Below are 24,596 nucleotides of genomic sequence, written 5' to 3'. Positions count from 1 at the left end.
TTCTGGCCATGGAATGTAGATATTTCACTTCTTCTATCAGCTTTACTGCTTCTTCTACCGTATCCACGCTGTCGAGGTAGTCATCGAAGTAGTGCTTTTCGATGACTGCTTCTGCCGCTTCGGGAAATTGTTCTGCATATTCCGTCGCGTACTTATTCTTCAAGTACTGCGCAATACATGGCAAGCACGCAGCACAGCAGGTGGCGACACCCTTCACAAAGGTTTGTGGGTCTTCATCCAGATGTTCTCTGGGCCTGTCGATCTCTTGGACAAATAAGGAATTGGTGGAAAATTTCCTAATATCTCCACAAAAAGCTATTTGATGTTTCACGGAAAAGAGTTAGAATATTGGGTAACTCTGCTATCTAATCTGGTCCTTTCAGCATTCTGTCGTTAAAAGGCGCACCTTCCACTCTGGCGGTGGCATCCCAAACCAGCCTAATATTTTCCTGCTTCTGTGGATTACGTACGCCCCTTGTGGAAAGTACCATGCGGCAAGTCGGGCCGGCTCTGTAGACTCAAGCTCTGCAGCAGTGATGCGGTGCGCGTATCCTTTCTCAACGTACTCCGTTGTTTGCTACCTGACTTTTCTATCAAGAAAACTGCCAATTTCCTCTCCGAGAGAAACTATTCGGAAAACACGGTTTGCCAAATCGGGACAGTAGCCAAGAAATATTCCGGCTACTCATCTGATGGTCTTGTCCAGAATATTCAAGCACGCTTATTGTCTTCTGATAGTAAATTTGTGGTTGCCTCGTAGTGAATCGAAGGAAATTTGATGAGTGGTGATGCTGAAGAGAAACACTGCTGATGCTGGAAGCAGCTGAGCTGAACTCAGATTTTCCTGTGTGCAGCAATGGGTTATGGCGCATGCGACCGTTTTCAATTCCACACTCCTGCTTGGAGCGACACGGATATGTTCGATGAGGAATTAGGCAGACTCGGCAAAACCCCTTATGACGCATCATTTTTCAGTATTCGTCCAAATTCAGCTTTATAAACTCTCCGCAGTCTGCTATGCAATGATCTTTTTTTTCCGCCGTTCGTGCACGGTTTAGCGGCCAAGATGGGTAATTCCTTTTTATGGCCAGAGGTATGTTAACTTATTTATGACGGAAGGCTTCGGGGATCGTTTGACGGACAAATAGTTTTTCTTTCGATCGCTTCTCCCTTTTTGGTTTTTACTATCTTCCTTCACTCTGCTGCGGAACCACGTTTACTGTGGAATCACTTGCCATCGTTACAAACTTCATCATGAAGTCGTTGAATACTGTCCACAGTTTGGTGTGGTTCGTGGGAAGTTTGTGCACCATTTCTTGCAACAGCATCGGTGGCTCATATGCTGCCGCTGATCTGTGAGAATCATGTGCTCCACTAAGTTACCAACTCCCATCCCAGACTTGATGAGGTTTTTGGGATCAACGTCTTAGGGTGAAGGGATGCTTCGCATTCGTTTCAACAAGGATGGATTATGACCTCAGGCCTACCGGAAAGCCGTTCCAGCATATGGCACTTACTCGGGAACCAGTAGACGACTCCGAACGCTCTCCAGGGCGTGCTCAGGAAGACACTTCTGCACCCTTTCCAGGTTCTCGGCATCTTTGAATCCCCATGCGTTGGTCGAGTTGTTGAAAGAGCTGAAAAATAGAGACCAATCATGTGGATGTCCTGAGAATGTCGGCAACTCCTTTGGAATGACTTGGCACGCAGCTAATTGTTCGGCTGTGGGTCCAGTCCATCTATTTACCGACCCGAATGAGTGACTTATAAGCCTACTTCTAGTCCCTAACTGCGACTAAAAGCTGCCTGGATCTTCTGCAACTATCAAGGGGAACAAATTCTATTTCTGATCTGATTTCCTTCGTGCTTATGCTAATGCGAAAGCTCTGGTATCCACGCTCCGGGCCACATCTGGTTATCGGTGCTGCTGTTGGACCTGATTCTGTTACAGGTACGATATGCGTTGCCTTTGGTCCAACGTCGGCATAAGCCACTGCACAGCAGCACACCGCTGTTGCGATTAACTTGTTGCTCTGAGCTGGAGAGTGGCCTTGATGTGTTTTCGTTCTGGATAACACGTTACCACGGTGTTTCGAAAACCGTTAAGTTTTGTTGTACAGGCGAGTGGGACTGCAAAACTTATAGCTGAACGACGACGCGATGAGGAATAGTTCTCTCCTCGACACTTGGTATTCCAGTAGAAACCCCAGTCAATTGGGCCGGCTTAACTGGTTCGACACTGCCCTCTGGCGCTTGAAGCTGGAACTCTTCTTGATCATGGGTTTGATCATCGTCAAGAACAGAATGTTTTCTTGAACGATCCTGGAGCTTACTCTTTTCCTAAAACTGCGATTTTCCTCCTCTGCCAGAAACTGGGCTTCGACTGTTTCGAGCTTCTACTTCTCAAAGTCAGCCTCTATCTGTCTATGTAAACGCTGAATCTTTTCAGCATCTGCTTACTCCTTCAACCAGTTTCGCCGTTCTGAGTCCAGCTGTTGCAACCGCAGCGTCAAACGGGCGGCACGCACGCTACTGCGGCTAGCCGAGCTGGATCGTCTACTGAACCGGTGTGATGAAACGATGATGGCCTTCAGTTTCTCGATCGATTGTTGCCGAAGCCATGACGTCATGATCAGCATAGGAGACTTGAACGCGCAGGTTGGCCAGGAGGCGGAAGTCCTGACGAACGAGAATGGCTCGTGACTGATTGATTTCGCCGCCTCTTAGAAAATGGCCATACGTATCATCTATTTCTAGCACAGCTTCCGTTATTAGTATACCTGAAGATCATACCTTCAGATGGAATCCCAAATCGACAACGACCTGATTGGCGGACGGCACTTCTCCGACATTATCGATGTCAGCACCTATCGTGACATTAACATCGACTCTGATCACTATATGTACCTGGTGATGGTAAAAATGCGCTAAAAATTCTTCGTAATCAACAACGTACGGAACCGACGGCCACCGCGATATCACCTGGAGTAACTGGTGCAACCGTCGCTACCGCATACGGACAGAATCTCGAGGCAGTGTAGCCGAGCGAGGGCGAGCTCAATGGTATAAAAGAATGCGGAAACAGCAGATTCGCCTCTTCCGGGAGAAAAGGCGTCCTCTGCCAACTCCATGGCCAACTCCCTAGGTGAGGGAACTCATCGGATAGGCCCGGAAGGTTGACTGGATCGGGTACCAGAAAAGCGACAAGTTGGTGCAAGAAAATCTGGAGGGCAGCGTGCTAAACTGGCGGACTAGGTGCAGAATAATCTGGAAAAAGTGGAACGCGGCCACGAACTCGATGCGAGGAATTGTTGATTCAGTTTTATTATAATTGTAATCGCCTAATAAATTGAATGAAAAACCTCAGAATATACGTTGCTGTACTGCACGCGTAGTTCTATCGGTAAATTACAAGATCTAATCAAAAGTCCCTCGTCACTTTAGATTTCTGTCGCCATCCTTCCTACTTCCAGAAAACAAAAAGAGGCTCTCTGCCATTCCGTTAATCGTAATCAAGATATCATTACGTCGAACAGAAACAACAACACGTTATCATTTACCGTGATTGCAGCCGCAAAACTCGCGCCAATAAAGATAATAGCACAAAAGAGAAGTCAAACACCATTTTTCGTCATTTCCATAAAAGTTATCTGGCCGCTTAAATATCACATTGTATCAATTACAGTGAGTGGCACTTTTTCATTGCCAAGCTAATTAGGAACAGCTCCGTGTCTGTACATTCCCCAGCAAAGGCCTTGGCAAACAAAAGCTCCATTTCTTCCTTCCCCGAAATCCAAGGGAGATCGCTTAGCCCAAATAGGTGTACCCCAAGGTAACGGGCGAAAAAGCGAAGGTAGAAGGGAGGTGCGACGACACAAAGACAAATCGTTAATTTTAACGAATCGTTTTGTTTTCTTCATTGGCTTCTCAGAATAAATAATAAAACCCAAGCGACGGGACCGCCGCCATCTTCATCGTTTATAACGACGACGATGCGATGATGATGATTATACGGGGAAAATTGTCGTGCCAAAAACACACCGACAACGAATAACACAGCTTGGTGGAACCATTTCCGGGGGAACGAAACCAAGGGGAGATGGAGAAAGCTTTTAAATCGAGTAGCAAGTAAATAGAGCAAATTGCTCTTCAATCCCTCGAAACATGGCCACCGTGCAAAAGCCGGACGTCACTACCGTGAGGGAGGGCTTGGGGGACGACGCGGGGAAAATAATCTCTTAAGAGAAGCGTATATATTTTAATTACTTATCGTACTTAATTTGATGTAGACATTTTCCGGGCAAAGACGACGTCGGTGATGCCCGGCCGGAAAATGAAAGTATATCATCACAGCAAGCCAACGTCGCAATTTAGTATGTTGACACAAGCGAGTTTGAAGTGGTTCCTAATAGCTTTACTCTTCGAGCAGTAGGCCGTTGCTATGTGTTGGTAAGGCAGTCTCCACATCGAGGAGAAGTAAGGGGCGTGGTCTACTGCACGTTGCATCCGACGATGAAATCGCAGCGGAGAGCGAGATCCAATTAGAAATTAAAAATGAAACACGTGCTTTGCTGTAGTGGTGTGTTACCAGTACAGACTCGGGCACTGTCTGCGAGTTCAACTGCATGCTGGGAAATCGAATTTTTCACGATTTTTCAAGGGGGAATGAGACGTGAAAATTGGGCAAACAGTCAGTCTTCGTTCGGTTATTGCTTGGGTAGACAGCTTTCGGAGTTCTCTGGAATTATCGGTAGAAACGGATAGTGCGTATCGTGTGATCCTAAATAACAGGAATATTTTGGGTTGTGATATGCGAGTTGCATGATTGTTATCGAAGAATGGCTAAGGCGGTCATGAGTGTTTAGTAAATTTGGAATATTATGCGAGTTCTGTGTTCAAAGTGAATAGACCGTGAGAATTTAGTTTCGTTTAACAGTTGTGTCAGTTAGTGGAAAGTAGATTCAAGTGGATACTATGGTTATGATGCAATCTCCACAATCTGATTCAGGACAGGCTGAGAGCCCGTCACATTCGCAGCCCAACTCCCCCTTGTCCCCAGCAGAGTCTAACCAAATGAACCATGATAAACTACATAATACTGTGTTGAAAAGTATCTCCATGCCAATGTCCGTCGGAAGTCAATCGGAATACCCGTCGGATCGGTCACCTCCAATGTTACCCAAAACCGACGGACTGTTGATCCGTTTTCAAGAACATCAAATGACAGAAGGAAAACAAAACCTTGAACTGAGAGCTAAGTTCCCCGCCTTCTCCAAAGAAAATATTGTCCTACGTCCGGTGAACGGTGATCATATTATCTACGCAAAAAGTGATCGTGATTTATTAGAACCCAGTGCAAAGTTTTCCATTGAAAGACTGAAGCAGCTAGCCGAGCACAACGTCAACTCCCGACTTAGTCCGTCCGACCTGGATAAGACACCATCCGGAAAATTCTCGATCGATCACAGTGTTAAATATAGCATTCCGAACGACACCGGATTGCCACAACCTCAACACTTCCCACCGTCCCATCCGGTGCCACTGATGCCAACGGTTCCGTCGGGGCTTTCAAGCATGCAATCCCTGGGACAGCATGCAACGCTTTCGGCAGCCGCCGGTCAGCACCATCCACAGCTACCGCAGCACACCCACCCACAGTTACAGCATCCATTTGCCGTCAAATATCCCCCGGAAAGTGCATCTTCGCCGGATTTGGAAATCGAACGGTTCAAAATTGCCCGGTCGATCAGCAATGGCAAGGAGTTGTCCGATTTTGGTTTCAGGATACAGCTCGGTGGCCTATCGGCCAATTACGCGCACAGTGATACAAGCGAGGAGCTCATCGTCGACGGAAATGAGGACGTGTCGCAGGATGCCACTTCGGTAAGTGCTGATGTTGAAATTTCGTTGAGGCTCTCAGTCATTGAATGATAACAGTGGTTTACAAAATAAAGTGAAAGTCATGAACTTCTACCAACGACAAAAATGTTTAATGCATAATCACGTGCTCATTCCATAATCGAGCTACAAAAAAAAATGAGCAGTTATAAGGCCATCCACAAGACAGATGCGATCAGCTGATTTCTTTTGTTTACAATGTATTTTTGACAGCCGATGAACGGGGTGACAGTTGAACATAAACGAATTTGTTAAGTGGCATCGGTCACTTGACGAAACTTTGTTTAGTTGTATTTACATTGTGTTTACACTTTTAGTTGTCACCCCCCATCGAGGATAGCCATTAGAGTGGGTCAAGTATGGAGAAACTTTAAATTGGATCGCATTAGCCCGGAACAAAGCATTTTTGATTCCTTTTAGCATCCAAAACAACTGTGCAAAATTTGGGAGCGATTGGTTGCGTCCCCGTATTCCGCATTGGGATTGAAATTTGTATGGAAGATAGTATGGGAAAACGTAGGGGAGACTGAGGAGACTTGATCCCTGGGGAGACTTGTTCCCCCCATATTTGCTCGGAATCAAAAACATTTTTCTTCTAGCATAATTTTTCCAAAACTACTGCTGGATAAACGACTATGTTTTGGCTATAAGTGATTTCGATTGTACACTGCATTATTTTTTAACGGTTGATGGTTTATTTTCAGTCCTTCAGAAATCTTTTAGGCGAATCCGAAAAATCTCAATAACTTTGTGAAAATTGAACCAAATCGTGTCAAAATTTCACAGCACATAGTTTAAATAAACTACTTTCAAACTTATTTATCCGAATAAGGCTATTGTTAACACATTTTAATTAATTCAGTTTAGTATACACAACAGTGACATGGGGAGACTTGATCCCTCGAGGATTACACACACATTGTACATGTGAAAAATAAAATTCTATTCGGAAACCTCTATTTACTTGGAATTCTAGTCTATTCAACGATAAAATGTGTCAGATAATTATAACTTAAGTACAAACCAAGAAAAGAGGGATCAAGTCTCCCCATTTTAAAAATACGGCATATCCCTAAAAATTTAAGGAAATCTTACAATTTCAAACACTCCATATTCATCGAAAATACAAGAAAACTCGAAAAGAAAATGAATAGGAAGACTCTGGAATTATTTTCCCTTTAAATACACCATGTGCTCAAAGGGGGATCATTCATTTATTTAGTTAACATCAAATTCATGATAATACTGAATCAACAATTTGCCGCCATAATACTCGATTTGCAGCTGCAGCTCTCCAACGTCGGTCACGCCCAACACTCGCCAGATCACGCTCCACCTGGTCCGCCCATCGTGCTCTCTGCGCTCCACGCCTTCTTGTACCAACCGGAAGGTTAGCAAACACCAACTTTGCAGGGTTGTTGTCCGGCATGCTTGCAACATGCCCTGCCCACCGTATCCTTCCGGCTTTGGCTACCTTCTGGATGCTGGGTTCGCCATAAAGTGCAGCGAGCTCGTGGTTCATCCTCCTCCGCCACACACCGTTCTCCTGCACGCCGCCGAAGATCGTCCTTAGCACCCGTCGCTCGAAAACTCCGAGTGCTTGCAGGTCCTCCTCGAGCATCGTCCATGTCTCGTGTCCGTAGAGAACCACCAGTCTTATCAACGTCTTGTACATGGTACATTTGGTGCGGGGGTGAATCTTTTTTGACCGCAGTTTCTTCTGGAGCCCATAGTAGGCACGACTTCCACTGATGATGCGCCTTCGTATTTCACGGCTCACGTTATTGTCAGCCGTTAGCAAGGAACCGAGGTAGACGAATTCTTCTACCACCTCGAAAATATCCCCGTCTATCGTAACATTGCTGCCAAGGCTTGTCCTGTCTCGCTCAGTCCCACCTACCAGCATGTACTTTGTCTTAGCCGCATTCACCACCAGTCCGACCTTTGCTGCTTCACGTTTCAGGCGGGTGTACTGTTCTGCCATCGTTCCAAATGTCCTAGCAATGATATCCATGTCATCCGCAAAACATACAAATTGGCTGGATTTCGTGAAGATCGTACCCCGGCTGTTGAGCCCGGCTCGTCGCATAACACCTTCCAGGGCGATGTTGAATAGTAGGCAGGAAAGTCCATCACCTTGTCGTAGTCCCCGTCGAGATTCAAATGAACTGGATAGTTCACCCGAAATCCTTACGCTGCTCTGCACACCGTCCATCGTTGCTCTTATCAGTCTAGTCAGCTTCCCGGGAAAGCTGTTCTCGTCCATAATTTTCCATAGCTCTGTGCGGTCGATACTGTCGTATGCCGCTTTGAAGTCGATGAACAGGTGATGCGTTGGGACCTGGTATTCACGGCATTTCTGGAGGATTTGCCGTACGGTGAAGATCTGGTCCATTGTCGACCGGCCGTCGATGAAACCGGCTTGGTAACTTCCCACGAACTCATTTACTTTAGGTGAAAGACGACGGAAGATGATCTGGGATAGCACTTTGTAGGCGGCATTCAAAATGGTGATTGCTCGAAAGTTCTCACACATTAACTTGTCGCCTTTCTTGTGGATGGGACAGATTATCCCTTCCTTCCACTCCTCCGGTAGCTGTTCGGTTTCCCAGATCTTGACAACTAACTGGTGCAGACAGGTGGCCAACTTTTCCGGGCCCATCTTGATGAGTTCCGCTGCGATACCGTCCTTACCAGCCGCTTTGTTGTTTTTGAGCTGGTGGATGGCATCCCTAACTTCCCTCAGCGTGGGAGTTGGTTCGTTCCCGTCCTCTGTTGCACCAACATAGTCATTTCCTCTGCTGCCTTGGTCCTCCGTGCCTACATTCTCTTCGCCATTCAGGTGCTCGTCGAAGTGCTGCTTCCACCTTTCGATCACCTCACGTTTGTCCGTCAGGAGGCTCCCGTCCTTATCCCTGCAGATTTCGGCTTGCGGCACGTAGCCTTTGCGGGATGCGTTGAGCTTCTGGTAGAACTTGCGTGTTTCCTGTGAACGGCACAGCAGTTCCATTTCCTCGCACTCCGCTTCTTCCAGGCGGCGCTTTTTCTCCCAAAAGAGACGGGTCTGCTGCTTCCGCTTCTGTCTGTATCGCTCCACATTCTGTCGGGTTCCATGCTGCAGCATTACCGCCCGCGCTGCATCCTTCTCCTCCAGAACCGCTCTGCACTCCTCGTCGAACCAATCGTTTCGTCGACTCCGTTCTACGTACCCGATAGTGCTCTCGGCTGCGTTGTTGATGGCTGCTTTAATTGTACTCCAGCAGTCCTCTAGAGGGGCCACATCGAGCACACCCTCGTCCGGCAACGCTGCCTCGAGATTCTGCGCGTATGCGGTGGCGACATTCGGTTGCTTCAGTCGCTCTAGATCGTACCGGGGCGGCCGCCGGTAATGTACGTTGTTAATAACGGAGAGTTTTGGGCGCAGTTTAACCATCACCAGGTAGCGATCGGAGTCGATATTAGCGCCACGATAGGTCCTGACGTCGATAATGTCGGAGAAGTGCCGTCCATCATTCAGAACGTGGTCGATTTGCGATTCCGTTTGTTGTGGTGATCTCCAGGTGTAACGATAAGGGAGGCTGTGCTGGAAGAAGGTGCTACGAATGGCCATGTTCTTGGAGGCGGCGAAATCGATGAGGCGTAGGCCATTTTCGTTCGTCAGCTGGTGGGCGCTGAACTTTCCAATCGTCGGTCTGAATTCCTTCTCCTGGCCTACCTGAGCGTTTAGATCCCCTATGATGATCTTGACGTCGTGGTTTGGGCAGCGGTCGTACTCGCGTTCGAGCTGCGCGTAAAATGCGTCTTTGTCATCATCAGTGCTTCCGGAGTGAGGGCTGTGCACGTTTATTATGCTAATGTTGAAGAATCGGCCCTTGATCCTCAACCTGCACATTCTTTCGTCGATCGGCCACCAACCGATCACGCGCCTCTGCATGTCGCCCATCACTATAAAAGCTGTTCCTAGCTCACGTGTGTTGCCGCAACTCTGGTAGATGGTATGATTACCTCTAAACGTTCGCACCATAGATCCTGTCCAACACACCTCCTGCAGCGCTACGATTCCGAACCCGCGGTCCTTCAGTATATCGGCGAGTATGCGGGTGCTCCCGATGAAGTTGAGAGATCTGCAGTTCCACGTACCGAGCTTCCAATCGCAAGTCCCTTTTCGTCGCTGTGGTCGTCGCCATTGGTATCGGTTCGCATTCTTCTCTTGTTGATTTTCCGGTGCTAGTCTTTTTTACGGCTGGCTCGCAGGGCCTGACACCAACCCACTAACCCAGGGAGCTGGGCTTACCTTCCCGGAAGCTACGGGTTCTGCATTGGCATTTCCTCCAACTACAGTGCTAAATAGCTAGGCTCGAGCGCCAGTCTTCGCCGGGGGTGGTGTTTTTAATGGGCGCCCAGGAGATAATATTTTACCTGAGCTTCCACCCCCTCAAAGGGGGATCAAGTGTCACCAATTTATGAAAAATGCATCGTAAGACATGCCTTCATAAATACACAGTTTTGAAAACTTTAACAATAATTTAAAGGCCTTCTGTTGTGTACTAACATGCAATAGATATTTACCTGCCATTTTGTACGGAAATCGGATCTAGTTTTGTGTTTTTCTTAAAGATTCAGGTAAATTAAGAAAAAGGGATCAAGTCTCCCCAGTCTCCCCTACTTTTTTGCATTTTAGTCATAAGTTGAATTCTTTTGTCTAACACCATGTAACTAATGACGTTGAAGTATAGCCTAGGATATGCCGAAAAACTTTGCCGAAGACCGCAAAGTGATCCGACGCTTGTGAGAAAAGTTATTCGCTTGGTAACTTAGGCAAACAACTGAGATTTTATTATTGATGTTATTCCTTTACATGTTAAATGTTAAGCACCACTGGGCAATCTGTACGTTATAACTTTTTTCACAAGTGTCGGATCACTTTGCGGTTTTCGGCAAAGTTTTTCGGCATATCCTAGGATATACTTTGAAGTCATTACAGTAAAACCTCCATGAGTCGATATCGAAGGGACCATCGACTCATGGAAATATCAAGCAGTGGAACAGGGATCCTTTGGAAAGCATTTTGGAGGGACTATCATAGTAACCCAGTAATTATTTTTCATTATGGAAAAAAATACCTCCATTAGTCGATATCGAGTCAAGGAACATCGACTCATGGAGGTTCGACTGTAGTTAGATCGTTTTAGACGAAAAATTTCAATTTATGATAAAAATGCAAAAAAGCACGTTTTCCCATACTAAATTCCATACAAAATTCAATCGCAATGCGGAATACGGGTAAGCAATCAATCGCTCCCAAATTTTTCACAGTTGCTTTAGATGCTAAAAGGAATCGAAAAAGCTTTGTTTCGAAAAATCGACTTTGTTGACCCAGTCTAATAGCCATGGATAGCCTTATTGAGTTATAAGTTAGAATCTAAACACATTAACAAATAGTGAATTAATGTATGAGTACCCTTCTTCGGCCTATGCATCTATGTTTATCCTATTCCAAAAAATACGAATTAAGTACTAATTGTTTGCGTTGTTTTTGTTATAGTGCATTTGCACTCCTATCAAAAACAAAACAAACAGCACTTATTAGATTTGTTTTAGGATGAAAATGGGGGCACTTTGCTTAAGATGGGATCCGTTCCCCTACTAAAATTTAAATACCTATCTTGCTTTGCATTGGAAAGCATCGTAAATCTCAAATGTTACATTTCTGATTAAATTGATGAAAATAGTTGTGACGCTGTTGGCTGAAATGCGGAAGAGTTTATGATGGAGCTTGTTTGAGAGTATGTTTTGAAAATATCTACGCTAGCTATGATATTTAAGTGTTTAATATATTGATCAAGGTTCTATAGAAACTTCAAAAATATTATCTGGAACTTATTCATCCTATATACGATGTTCCAACGAGAAATCCTTTTGTTTTACAAAATTTTCTTATCTACTATAATGATTTTTCCAAATCATCGATGAGATTTACATCTATTACTTCGAGATATCGATCAAACTGTTTTTGCCAGGAATCCATCAGTTATGACCGGTATTTTGTAACTGACGTAACACTTCGAACATTTTTAGATTCAAATCATAGTCACGGAAACATGTTCGCCCAATGCTATAAGGGCTGAGTTTGGCTAACCATCAACTAGGTGGCGGTAGTGGGCTAACGTCAAACTCGAACAAAAACGATGCGAGCGCCACGGATGGCCAGTTGGCCAACTATCAAATTTTTAATAAGACCGGTCATTCGGTGTACGATGGGAAATATCAAAGTGTTACGTCTGTTTGTCTGTGGCTCCCGTTCATTTCATCGATAATAATTCCAAGAATTTCTTCTTGTGACATCTCTCTCTCTCTCTCTTCTTGGCGTAACGTCCTCACTGGGACAAAGCCTGCTTCTCAGCTTAGTGTTCAATGAGCACTTCCACAGTTTTTAACTGAGAGCTTCCTCTGCCAATGACCATTTTGCATGTGTATATCGTGTGGCAGGCACGAAGATACTCTATGCCCAAGGAAGTCATGTGACATACGTCAAGGTTTTTCTCTGGAACTGCATTCAAATCTCTTTCAGCAATTCGAATCTAATTGAACCTCAATAACTACACCAAAGCTCCCCAAGCATTTCTACGAAATTCTCACTTGTATTACAAAAAATCCATCACAGAAAATTGACGGCACACTCTACCCGCTCTCCATCGATCAGCTTTTTAACGGTTGCTTTAAATAATCAGTAGGTGGTCGATTGGCTACTCACAGCGCACGCGTTTGTTTTGCTCTTGTTCAACATTTAGCTACCGCCATCTAGTGATAGCTTGGTCAAACACAGCCATATTAGCATTGGAAGTTTGTGATTTCGTAACGATTTTTCAACTGTATTTTGTACTAAGTGTTACGTCTGATTGTCTGTGATTCTTTTGCTTACCACGCTCATCTTTTCTGTTATCAGAGAAAGCATCAGGTTGGTGAAACTCGTGTTATTGCACATGTAAAGATCTCCATAATTATTAGCAAATTTAAAAAAAAAAAAATCGGCAAGCCTCGTTGGATAAATCCACGACTTGTGCTGAAAAAAATATATTTTTTTTGCAACTCTGTTCATTTCTCGCTTTAGAATTTTCAAAAATAACGTTGATTGTACTCACTGAAATAGTTATTTATGCAACTAGTTGCAAAATGAAGTTTTTTCAGCACGAGTTGTACATTTATCCAATGAGGCTTGCCGAGCTGGGTAAAAACGATGAGTGCTAAAAAAATCGAGTTCTGCAACGATTTGCATATCCTTTTTACGGTTATTACGAAAAATTAGGTTTACATAGCTTTTTTTTCTAGGTTACAAATTTCTGCGGAATGATTTACGACTGAGTATCATGGTCAATCATCCTCATTTAACATGCAGTTCATCCTACTATTGATTACACACACGAAAATGAATTTAAAAAACCCTAATTAATCCACCTAGCGGTGATGGCGCCTTTCTCGTGCCTTCGAAAACACATTTCAACACAACTCAAGTGACATGTTGATGGATATTGCACTTTCATACATTTAACAGAAATCCATTTCATGGCATCAGAGACCATATCGTTTATCTGGTTTTTGATTCTTGAGCCGCCGTTTAGGATTAAAGTCCGGCAGCTTGGAAATTCTGGTCGCTATTTTTGGACTCCAGACTTCTTCCCCATACAAGATACACCCATATTGTACGGTTTTAGAGCCCGAAACTCCATTAAACAGAAGTCATTTTAAGTTTTGATCTGCCATCTTGGATTGTAGACCACCATCTTGGATACTCTGTTTGTCATTTTTGGAGCAAAGATTGCTTCCCCACCATTGCATGGTTTCAAGTCCTAAAACTCCATTAAACAGTCGCCACCTTGAGTTTTGAGACGCGATCTCGGATATTTTGGTCGCCATCTAGGATATTTTAATCGTCATTTTTGGACTTCCCACATCTTTCCAATACCAAATATTGCATGGTTTTAAAGCCTGAAACTCCTTTAAACAGCCGCCATCTTGAATATTAGGATGCCATCTTGAATTTTGGACCGATATCGTGGAATTTCTGGTCTCCAGTTTTCATTTTCGCATAAAATTCGTAAACCATGCTAAAGGTTACAAAAATCGCCGCAGTTTGATAAGTCGCATAATGGGGCATGGTTCAGTTTTATATACGGCCAGTTCCACCGGTGCTGGTCTGAATCACTGAAATGGCCATAACTCCGGAACGCCTCGACCTATCCGTACCATTTTTAATAGCAATACGCAATAGACTGGATCAACAAAGTCGATTTTTTGGAACACAGCTTTTTCGATTCCTTTTGGCGTCCAAAACAACAGTGCAAAATTTGGGAGCGATTGGTTGCGTTCCCGTATTCTGCATTGCGATTGAAATTTGTATGGAATTTAGTATGGAAAAACGTGTTTTTCTGCATTTTTCTCCTAAATTGAATTTTTTTTTGTCTAAAACGATCCAACTAAAGACGTTGAAGTGTAGCCTAGCCTACATGCTGAAAAACTTTGCCAAGGACCGCAAAATAATCCGACACTTGTGAAAAAAGTTATAACGTGCAGATTGCCCAGTGGTGCTTAACATTTAACATGTAAAGGAATAACATCAATAAATTCTCAACTTTTGGCCGGATCACTTTGCGGTCTTCGACAAAGTTTTTCGGCATATTCTAGGCTATACTTTAACGTCATTAGTTACATGGTGTTAGACAAAAGAATTCAAATTGGGAATAAAATGCAAAAAAGTACGTTTTTCCATACTAAAATCCATACACATTTCAATCGCAATGCGGATTACGGGGACGCAACCAATCGCTTCCAAATTTTGCACAGTTGCTTTGGACGCTAATACAGATTGAAAAAGCAACGCTTTTTCAGCTCCATACAATGTTGACCCACTCTAATACACAGATACAGACATCATCTCAATTCGTCGAACTGAGTTGATTGGTATATGTAACTCGACTTAGTGTTCTTAGAGCACTTCCACAGTTATTAATTGAAGGGCTTTCTTCGCCCGCCATTGCATGAATTTGTACATTGTGTGGCAAGTACAATGGTACATTATGTTCAGGGAGTCGAGAAAATTTTCCCGACCGGAACGGGAATCGAACCCGCCGCCTCCGGATTGGCGATCCATAGCCTTATCCATTAGCCTAACTGGAGACCCCTCTAACACTCCTTAAAAAGTTTGCATCCACCCACCGGGACCCCCCAGAACCGGTTCCGGAACACTACCGGTTCAGATATGGTTTGATACTGTTTTCCTGCTAACCGTTCATCAGGTTACCGGAAATGCCGCTGTTTGATGTGTCGCATGAATGAGATATGTTCAATTTTGGCCTCTAATATTTGACCACTTCCAGCGGGACACCCAGAACCAGTTCCGGAACACTACTAGTTCAGATATGGTCTGATACTATTTTCCTGCTAGCCTTTCATCAGGTTATCGAAAATGTCGCTGTTTGATGTGTCGCATACATGGGTTTGGTTCTCTTTTATGTTTGGCAACTTCCAGCGGGACATCCGGAACCGGTTCTGGAACACTCCCGGTTCTGATATGGTCTGAGACTATTTTCCTGCTTAGGTAATCGAAAATGCCACTGTTTGATGTGTCGCATGAATGAGTTATGTTAAATTGTATATTTGGCCACTTCAGGCGGAACTCCCAGAACCGGTTCCGGAGCACTACCGGTTCAGATATGGTCTGAGACTGTTTTCATACTAACCGTTCATCAGGTTATTGAAAATGCCGCTGTTTGATGTGTCGCATGCATGGGTTTGGTTATCTTTTATATTTGGCCACTTCCGGCGGGACATCCGGAATTGGTTCCGGAACACTCCCGGTTCTGATATGGTCTGAAACTATTTTCCTGCTTACCGTTCATCAGGTTACTGAAAACGCCGCTGTTTGATGTGTCGCATGAATGAGTTATGTTCAATTTTATATTTGGCCAATTCCGGCGGGGCACCAAGAACCGGTTTCGGAACACTACCGGTTCAGATATGGTCTGAAACTATTTCCTGCTTACCGTTCATCAGGTAATCGAAAATGCCGCTGTTTGATGTGTCGCATGCATGGGTTTGGTTATCTTTGATATTTGGCCACTTCCTGCGGGACATCCGGAACCGGTTCCGGAACATTCCTGGTTCAGATATGGTCTGAGACTATTTTCCTGCTTAGGTAATCGAAAATGCCGCTGTTTGATGTGTCGCATGAATGAGTTATGTTAAATTTTATATTTGGCCACTTCAGGCGAAACACCCAGAACCGGTTCCGGAACACTACCGGTTCAGATATGGTCTGAGACTGTTTTCATGCTAACCGTTCATCAGGTTATCGGAAACGCCGTAGTTTGACGTGTCGCATGCATGGGTTTGGTTATCTTTTATATTTAGCCACTTCCGGCGGGACATCCGGAACCGGTTCCGGAACACTACAGGTTCAGATATGGTCTGAAACTATTTTCCTGCTTACCGTTCATCAGGTTATTGAAAACGCCGCTGTTTGATGTGTCGCATGAATTAGTTATGTTCAATTTTATATTTGGCCAATTCCGGCGGGGCACCAAGAACCGGTTCCGGAACACTACCGGTTCAGATATGGTCTGAAACTATTTTCCTGCTAATCGTTCATCAGGTAATCGAAAATACCGCTGTTTGATGTGTCGCATGAATTAGTTATGTTAAATTTTATATTTGGCCACTTCAGGCGGAACACCCAGAACCGGTTCCGGAACACTACCGGTTCGGATATGGTTTGAGACTGTTTTCATGCTAATAGTTCATCAGGTTATTGAAAATGCCGCTGTTTGATGTGTCGCATGCATGAGTGTGGTTCTCTTTTATATTTGGCCACTTCCGGCGGGGCATCCGGAACCGGTTCCGGAACACTACCGGTTCTGATATGATCTGAGACTATTTTCCTGCTAACCGTTCATCAGATGATCGAAAATCCCGTGGTTTGATATGTCGAATGCTTGGGTTTGTTGCATTTTCATGTCTGACCCCTTCCAGGGGTACCGGTCCGGAACACCTAAATGGCCATAACTCCGGAACGGCTGGACCGATCTGAACCATTTTCAATAGGAAACAATGGGACTGTATGCCGCGTCGAATGAACCGTCGGTCATTAAAATCGGTTGAGGTTTACTGCCAAAAAGTGATGTGAGTTTTTTGTACACACACATACACACATACACACACACGCACACACACACACATACACACATACACACATACACACACACAGACATCACCTCAATTCGTCGAGCTGAGTCGATTGGTATATGTGACTCGACCCTCCGGGCCTTCTATCAAAAAGTCAATTTTGGAGTGAACATATAGCCTTTCCAGTACACTTAGTGTACGAGAAAGGCAAAAAGTATGTTTGCAAAAGTGCCGAAAAGTGCTATTTTTCACAGCAAATGTCGAATAGTACACACTTAACTGTTTTCGCCGAATCTCGGCAATTTTTCTTGCTTTTTACCGAGATTGGCACCGCTGAGCGTTCAGAAAACCTGTTTTTCAACGAGATCTCAGCAATCGTGTTGTTTGTTTGCTGAGGTTCAGGAAATGTTTTGCCGAAATTCAGCTAACAAACATTATTTTTTACCGAGATTCAGTATACATATTTGCTGAGCCACTGCGGTGCCGGCGTTTGCCGAGCTCAACTTAGTGTGTAGTACTTCTTGGTACTCTTATCTTAATGAAAAAAGTAGGCCGTTTTAGCGCTTTTTTGCTTAGTGAAAAGTTGACGTTTTCACAACGTAATGGCAAAAAAAAAATAAAAAAAAACTCTAGTCTGAATAACCAATTAGTCATACACTCGCAACAGTTATGTCATAGAGAAACAGACGTCCTGTTGTGTTTATTCTCCTTCAATCACCAGTCTACGTTTTATTCAAATATTTGATAGATAACACAGCGGAACAAAAATTAATTTTTGGTCTGTCTCAAGAGCAAACTTATGTGTCTCTGACAGATTTTGGGCCGCTGAATCCGAATCCGGGCTCAGATTTGCTCCAACACGTCACAATTATTAAGCATGGAAATATTTTTTTTAAGCAATCAAAAGGTTTATTGGTCAATTATCATCTAAATTAACGACTCATGCAAAATCTTTCGTTTTACCATATCGAATTTGATAGTTTTAAGCGATTTATGTTAGGTACGATATTTCCCATACAAGTCACCCTCCAAAAGTTGCATGCAAGTTTTCATACTAACATAAAATGCTTAAATCTATCAAATTTGATTAGGTAAAACGAAATATTTTGCATGAGTCGTTAATTTAGATGTTAATTGACTAATTTACCTATTGATTGCTTAAAAAAAATATTTCCATGCTTAATGGCTTGCAGTCAAAAAAGCCCAAAATCGCATATTTTGCCCTATAGATTGGGGTACCGTAAACCGGGGTCAAATTGATCAGCGGGGTGAAATTGATCACTTGGGTACTACATTGTAATTCCATACTAGGAACTCTTAAGCGTCTTAATGATCTTAAACCACGGGTTCCCAACCGGTGGTCCGCGGCCCCCTGGGGGGGAGGCCAGTCCAGGGGGGCCGCGATGTTACCAAAATAAAAATGTTATTTTTTTTTTCAATTTTGTGCAAATTATAGCAATTTTCAATTTTGTATACCGCCAGGGGGGCCGCGATATTACCAAAATAAAAATGTTATTTTTTTCCAATTTTGTGCAAATTATACCAATTTTCAATTTTGTATACCGCCACCCCCAAAGCCACATTTTGTGGAAGAAATTTACAGTATAAAACGGCTTCAAAAGAAAAAAATTTCGGCTGCGCCGCTATTTTCAGGTAGGGAATCGCGCCACTTGGGCGGTGGCTTCTATTTGCGTCTTTTTTCCGCTATAACTCAGTCAAATTTGAACCAATTGATACAATTTTTGGAATGCGGTGAGATAGGTATAGTATCTACCCGTGTACAACATTTCAAATCAACGGGTTCAAAATTGACTGAGTTATAGTGGATAACAGACCAATATAGAAGCCACCGCCCAAGTGGCGCGATACCCGGGCCTATGACTCAAATTGAATGTACATGACATCATTGTTTACGAAATGTGAGTGTCGAATAAAAAAAACGTATCATTGATCGTCGAAAATCCCTCCCACAGTAAATTTCTGGCTACGTCACTGTATCCAAAAAAAACTCGGCTTCGTTAATTTAATTCATATTTCTTACCAAAAAAATTCTTTTGGCCGCAGATGTTTTGATATTTCTTAAAGGGGGTCGCCACCTCAAAAAGGTTGGGAACCCCTGTTTTAAACTTTTTACGTCATCTGATTCGTAAATGTCTAGAGATGAGTGTAGACTTTTAATTTTTTAGAAAAAAAAGTAAGGCAAAACTTATTTTTTCAAGGAATTTGCAATGTATTTCTCATTTAACTGAAATCATTGCTGCTAAACAATCAATTGCTAAAAGGACTTCCCGTGAATTCTCTGTTTTAACATTTTTGTGGAGTCTTGGTTGGGATGTTAAGCAGCTAATCAGAACATGAAATTGTTATAAAAAGTTTATTTTATGAAGAAATTGTCATTTATTGTAATAGAAATAACTTATTTCAAATGAAATTGCCTATCTTTAGGCGTTTAAGGGGAAATTTCGAAATTTAATTTTGCATTTAAAGTATTAAATTCACTAGTTGTAAGATTTTAGACGCGTTATTCGGTTTTAGAAGAGCAAAATTAAGCGGTGAAGGAAATTTTCCTTTCCAATTGATGCTTAATTGTATACTGATCAATTTCGCCCCAAAGTGGCATTTCCAATATTTTGATATTTGTAGTTATTTAACCTAAAGTTTAAATTTGTTGAACAAAATTCTGTCACATGGTTCCGTGGAGATCCACTGGGTACTGGTTTTACAGAAATTCTTTTGGCAATATTTGAACAGGCACTGATCTTATCCGCAAAAGTTGTTTTAAAGTGATCAATTCGACCCCGGATTACGGTATAGCTCAAAATTGTGACGTGTTGGAGCAAATCTGAGCCCGGATTGGGATTCAGCGGCCCGAAATCTTTCGAAGACACCTGGGACGGGACCCGTCAGGTGCTAGTGCAAATACGAAACCATTTGCCTGTCAGAAAAGACCAGTTCTGATTGGTCGATTTGACAAAGGCAGCGTTGCATTCCGTTTCGTTCGTTTACAAGAGGGCACTTTGTTGTTAAGTTGGCTGTGTTGCTAGTAGTCACTGATTTTTTAAACCTCGTATTATTGAAATTTGATAATTAAGAAGATTCATCATTTGTCCCACTTTCTGTGCTGTTTTTATTATGAATTTGATACGGTGAATGCACAAAAGAGTGAAAAATGTTAGTTCGGGCTCGCCGGTCGAGGAAAAATTCCGGGCGCCGACAAGTGAGTCGCGTTCAGTGTATTTCTGTGTGGAATAGACTAAAGGTTTCTGCTCCCTAGTGGAGTGGAGACGCGCGATAGAATTTTCTTTTTGGCTAGTTTTTGCGTCGAAAAGTGGTCGGTTGTTAACGGCGGTTTGTGTATATTGATCCATTGTCAAATCATATCACCAACCATAGGTGACTCCCGGACTGACAATGTACCTTACCCTACTAACAAAAAATTCCTTCCTGAGACAAACGTGGAGATGCAGCGATTCGCGGTCTTTTTAACAACGTTTGTCTTACTAACATTCCCTCCCATCCTCGATGACCGTAAGGACGTGGCCGGCGCCGTTATTGACCTTATTAAAGTTGAGAGCTCTCGAACTGTGTACATTGAGAATAGTAAGCTAGTCCCAAGCCCTATTCATTGGTTCCTTGTGCAATTTCGATTGCTCTGGTCAATCACGGAGTAGCAACTACGAATTGTGCGGTCATCTATGCTCATGCTCATGCTCATGCTCATGTTTTTATTATGAATTTGATACGGTGAATGTGTGAATTGAAGTGCAAAAAGATGATTTTGGGATCTTCAGATTAATTTTTACCGGTTTTCCAAAAAACCAAAGGTTCGCCAGCAGTGGATGGAAATCTATGTGGGGAATGCAAGCGAGGAAGACCTGCTGCTTGTTTTCAAAGTAATCCCTCGAAGCAGGAAAGTGAAAATAAAATCCACAAGGTTTTATTGATTTGCATATAAATATTATTGACAACACTGGAGCAACCCCCGTTTGAATTCTAACAAAAAGAATAAGACGGCTTGTACCAGTGAGCTGACTTGTCCCGTCCCAGGGAGACACATAAGTTTGCTCTTGAGACAAAAAAATGTTGCGCTGTGTAATAATTCAACACAGGAGCCGCATAGAACAACAAGGCCAATTAGAATAATAAAGCTTGAAAATAAAAACTAACACTTGGTTCGCTAGATCAGTCAGATCGAAAAATGGCGTTTTTACAAAAACTATTCTTGAGAAGAATACTCAGAACTCGATTCAGGCTTAACGACTAATCTTCAAATGACCTAAGGTAACGCAATTGGTCATCACTCAAATAATCCAAGTTTGAATCCCTTTCATATTTTTGAAAACTTCTGGGCTTAGCTGGGAGGGCTGCCACCTTTCATAGTTCAAACTATTTTGACATCTCCTTGATACCATACTATACAAGTTTTCTCTGATTCATGTAAAGGATTGTGAGTAAATCAATTCCAACTTGATAGTCTAGTCTAGTCTAGTCTACACATACACAGCCATTCATTGAAAGAATCCTGAAAAATGATAGAATCGACAACTTCTATCATTTTTGTTGTCATTCTTAATGATTGCAGTACAACATAGATGCTTTACAAGCATTAAAGCGGCCAGGCCTAATGTGTAGCGTTTTTGATTCAACAAAGAAGCTATTGAGTGGGGACATCTCGTACCAATCTCTCAGCTTAAATTAAAACAAGAAATAAACGGGAAAAAACGGTGGGGGCGACGATGCTAAGAAGGTTAATGTCTCCCCTAGTTTCTTGGTCCTGGGATGGAACACAGGTATTTGGTCCGTGTCCTGGCCCTAGTGCCTAGGCTTAAGCGCCTTTACTCGCTCTCTGAAAAGAAACTAAAAATTATGGCCAGGGTTCGTTAGTTATTGGCCAATCTCACAATGTCACAATGTCAAAGAGAACTACAATCAATTACGTAATTTAATGCTAAACAAATTGATCAAATCAGAAAGATCTCAACAGGAAAATGTCCTGCTCCAGCTGATCTAGTAATCCCATCAGTCATCTTTCCGCAGCGCAGCGACTAGCAAAACGGTCCTTCTCACCTCAGAACGGTCGGTATCCAGCACTGTTGGGACTGTATCGATTAGAGGGCAGCTTCCGAGGCTCGAACCCGACTAACAATCGTTTATTCACTAGCATGCTATTTAGCCGAATGCCATCTGGCCGAAAGAGTCGTTTGGCCGAATCATGATCAAAAGAATTCATAGGAAGTTCGTTTCGTTTACGGAATTTGATACAGGTCCACTCATATTTTTTTTTGTTTGGAATCATATGCATTCCAAATGCATAGAATCAAGTACTTCTATTGAAAAAAATAGAGGAAAAATTATCAACTTCCCCCTTACGGTACGGAAGTTGTTAGTTACATCGTGAAAACTTTTTTCTGCGTCAACCTGGCGTAAATGTAAACCTCATGATGATCGTGACGTTAATAATTGGGATGCTTAAACGCTATACAAACGAATACAGATCCACAAAAAAAAGCCTTTTCAATAGCCAGCACGAATCATCCAGTAAAAACAAATACCTATAAGGGCCGATTTCTTCACCTCGGCTTAACTCGTAAGCCAGGCTTACCCATATAGTTAAACCTGGCTTAACGCCTAAGCCAGGGTGAAGAAATCGGCCCTAAGCGTCTTACTTTCAATGTCATGCGGCACATGAGCTCCCTTGATTTGAGGTTTACCGAGACAAGATTGCGTTTCAATGTTTCGAAAATACAATCTGGGAAATTATTGCGGAGATCCCAACCGTGTAGACTTCTACGCGCAAATTAGTTACGTGAATTTTGTTTTGCGTGGCCCCACAGACCGCGTATTAGTGGGTATTGGACACTGTATTATTGAGTCAACCTTTGGCAATAGTTTCGCATTGTTCACAAACATTACTAATGCACCCCGCTAAAAATAAACCAAATCATGCAGAAAAAGTCAAACATTATTATTTCAAGAGTGAAACTATAAAAATGAAATATTTCTCTCGTTCATTCACAGGGATGCCCAGTCGACTTGACGCGTTCCATGGACAGCAGCAGTGCCAAATCGATTACAAGTAGTGACAAAGAAACCACCCCAAAGCGTTTAGCATTTTCCGTGGAAAACATTCTGGACCCCAACAAATTTAACGGCAAACTTAATCAAAACAACAATAATAGCAGTATTAACAATAACAACAACAACAACAACACATGTAGTCAAAACAGTAGTTCCAACAACCATAGTGTAAATAGTAGTAACAAATTTTGGAGTGGCTTCGACCGGGATGATAAGCTGGACGACGACCAGAGTGATTCGCGATCAGGTAAGTTCTTCCGGCCGATTTGACCGACCATCAGACAATCTCCCATCAGACACGACGACCTAACGAGCCATCTTGTGTTGTGCATCTCATCGAACCATCAGAAAGCAAACAGATTTCCTCTGCCGGAACATTCGGGGGTGCGTTCGAATTACACGTATTTGACAAATAGTTTTAGATGCAGTTTTTTTCCTGCAATGGCCATCCTATCAAGTCGCATCGTTCATTGAATGACGCTGGCTGGTCCGCACGTGGTGGTCGTCATGCACCTGTCGAACTCTGGACTGCTGCAGTTCGCTTCGCAGGGTCCGGTATTATCTCGTATTGCAAAATACTTCATCCCTTCTAAGCTTACTTCGTTGCTCCTAGTAGCAGAATAAAAACGGCCTACCCCGTCAAGCTAGAGTTTAGACCTGAAGCGCTGGGACGAAAAAAAAACTCCAATAGAAGAATCGCAGATTTACCGGAAAAGAGAACCAACGCAACGTTGCTGCATCGTAGCTTGCAACGATATGGAGGGCAAATGTGCATGACTGACTGCGATTGCACATGTATGCTCCTCGGGCCAATGGCAACTATGACCGCGCTGCTGGACCATCCCGGCAGCAACGACGGTTGCTGCATCATGCATGCTAAAAAGCAGATAACATTTAGGCAAATAGACATTCGCTGTCGGGAGCGATAGCTTAGTCAATCGGCGCTCAGCAGCATGGCATCTACCTCTGTTTTGAACTTTTCTGCAGTCAGAGTGTGTAGTAGTGGCAAAAAATGTCATTCAATAAACGTTGCTAGGACAACTAAACTTGCAAGGTGGGATCGATTCAACTGAATATATTTATCGCCGGTAAGGGGCCGTCCATATACCACGTGGACAGAAAATTCATGGTTTTTGACCCTCTCCCCCCTCCCCGTGGACAAGCGTGGACATTTCATTGACCCCTACCCCCCTCCCCCAATGTCCACGTGGACATACGAAAAAAAGTTTTTTTTTCATATTTCTAAAATAAATGGAAAAAGTAATTTTGAAAAGTTTTTTTTTTCAATATTGTTTATTTTTTCTTCGTAAACAATGTCTTAAATATAATTGAAAACTTTATAAAGAACAAATATTCTATAGCTTTACATATAATACAAACAAGTAACACAAAAGAGGTACCTACAAGTTTTCAACATTGTTTTTAATTCAGCTTAATGTTTG

The 24,596-nt window shown here is 43.1% G+C and overlaps 1 protein-coding gene across 1 annotated transcript in view; it reads left to right on the top strand.

Moving 5' to 3' along the window:
* Positions 1-3,598: 3,598 nt before the first annotated feature.
* Positions 3,599-24,596, top strand: part of LOC109415593 (homeobox protein slou) — a 95,981-nt gene continuing 74,983 nt past the window's right edge. The window contains exons 1-2 of the mRNA XM_019689489.3: positions 3,599-5,883; positions 23,095-23,401. Coding sequence (XP_019545034.3) covers positions 4,975-5,883; positions 23,095-23,401 — 1,216 coding nt within the window. The 5' untranslated portion in view covers positions 3,599-4,974. The remainder of the gene's footprint in view (positions 5,884-23,094; positions 23,402-24,596) is intronic.

The sequence above is a fragment of the Aedes albopictus genome, chromosome 1, assembly GCF_035046485.1.
Source record: "Aedes albopictus strain Foshan chromosome 1, AalbF5, whole genome shotgun sequence".
In the NCBI taxonomy this organism is placed as follows: domain Eukaryota; kingdom Metazoa; phylum Arthropoda; class Insecta; order Diptera; family Culicidae; genus Aedes; species Aedes albopictus.
Note: the sequence above shows the minus strand (reverse complement) of the source record. Positions and strands in the feature narration are given on the sequence as shown.